This window comes from Nestor notabilis, unplaced genomic scaffold (genome assembly GCF_000696875.1).
Source record: "Nestor notabilis isolate BGI_N333 unplaced genomic scaffold, ASM69687v1 scaffold17344, whole genome shotgun sequence".
Taxonomy (NCBI): Eukaryota; Metazoa; Chordata; class Aves; order Psittaciformes; family Psittacidae; genus Nestor; species Nestor notabilis.
In genome coordinates this window covers 1,969-2,832 of record NW_009924534.1, presented here as the reverse complement: position 1 = coordinate 2,832, position 864 = coordinate 1,969, and the positions used below count along the sequence as shown (strand labels likewise).

At 55.4% G+C, this 864-nt stretch overlaps 1 protein-coding gene across 1 annotated transcript in view; it reads left to right on the top strand.

The window, feature by feature from the left end:
* Nucleotides 1-427, top strand: part of TIMM17A (translocase of inner mitochondrial membrane 17 homolog A (yeast)) — a 3,839-nt gene extending 3,412 nt beyond the window's left edge. Inside the window, exon 5 of the mRNA XM_010012651.1 lies at nucleotides 345-427. Within this exon, the coding sequence (XP_010010953.1) occupies nucleotides 345-427 (83 nt within the window). The remainder of the gene's footprint in view (nucleotides 1-344) is intronic.
* Nucleotides 428-864: the final 437 nt, after the last annotated feature.

Genomic DNA, 864 nt, shown 5'->3' with positions numbered 1-864 from the left:
ACCCTCCCAGGGAAGAGCTTCTGCCTCAGAGCTCATCTCAGTCTCCCCTCTGGCAGGTTCAAGCCATTCCCCTTGTCCTGTCCCTACAGGCCCTTGTCCAAAGCCCCTCTCCAGGTCTCCTGGAGCCCCTTTAGGCACTGGAGCTGCTCTAAGGTGTCCCCTTCAGGAGCCTTCTCTTCTCCAGCTGCCCCAGCCCAGCTCTCTCAATGTCAGATGCACAAAGCAGCTGGAATGAGAACAAACCCCAATGTTATTGGCTTCAGCAGTTTGCAAAGGGATTTTGGGGGGGGATCCCCTGGCTTTGCTGTTAACTCCTTGCCTTTTCCCCTCTTGCCTTGTCACAGGCCCCCAGTTCTCAGACGACCCCTCCCAGCTGCCACCCGCTCCCTCGCCCTCTCCCTTTGGCGACTACAGGCAGTACCAGTGATCCTCCTCAGCTCCTGTTCTCCTCAGCTCCCACTTCAGCCACCGGCAGCCCCAGCTCTGGTAGGTCTTCCCACCAGCCGTAACCTCCGACACAAACCATGCCAAGAGGACCTTCAGCACTTCTTGGTGTCGAGCCACGCAGGAGAACTTGTGGAAGAGGACAGGTCTATTTATTCGTGATAGGTTCCATTGCTGTAATGTTGATGAGTGTCTGGTAGAATACACGGAGGGGTTCAGACGAGGACCACGGGGAGTCTTGTCATCCTTTGGACACGGACTGCAGTGGAAGCCTCTGGAGCCCTCCCTGGGATGTGGCTCTGAGCACAGCTGGAACTGAGCCTCTGCCCTACACCTACATCAGCTTAAGGAAAAGAGTTTATGTGCACACACTTTTCCATTCCTGAAGTATTAGCAGGAGAACGCAGAAGCTAGTGGAAA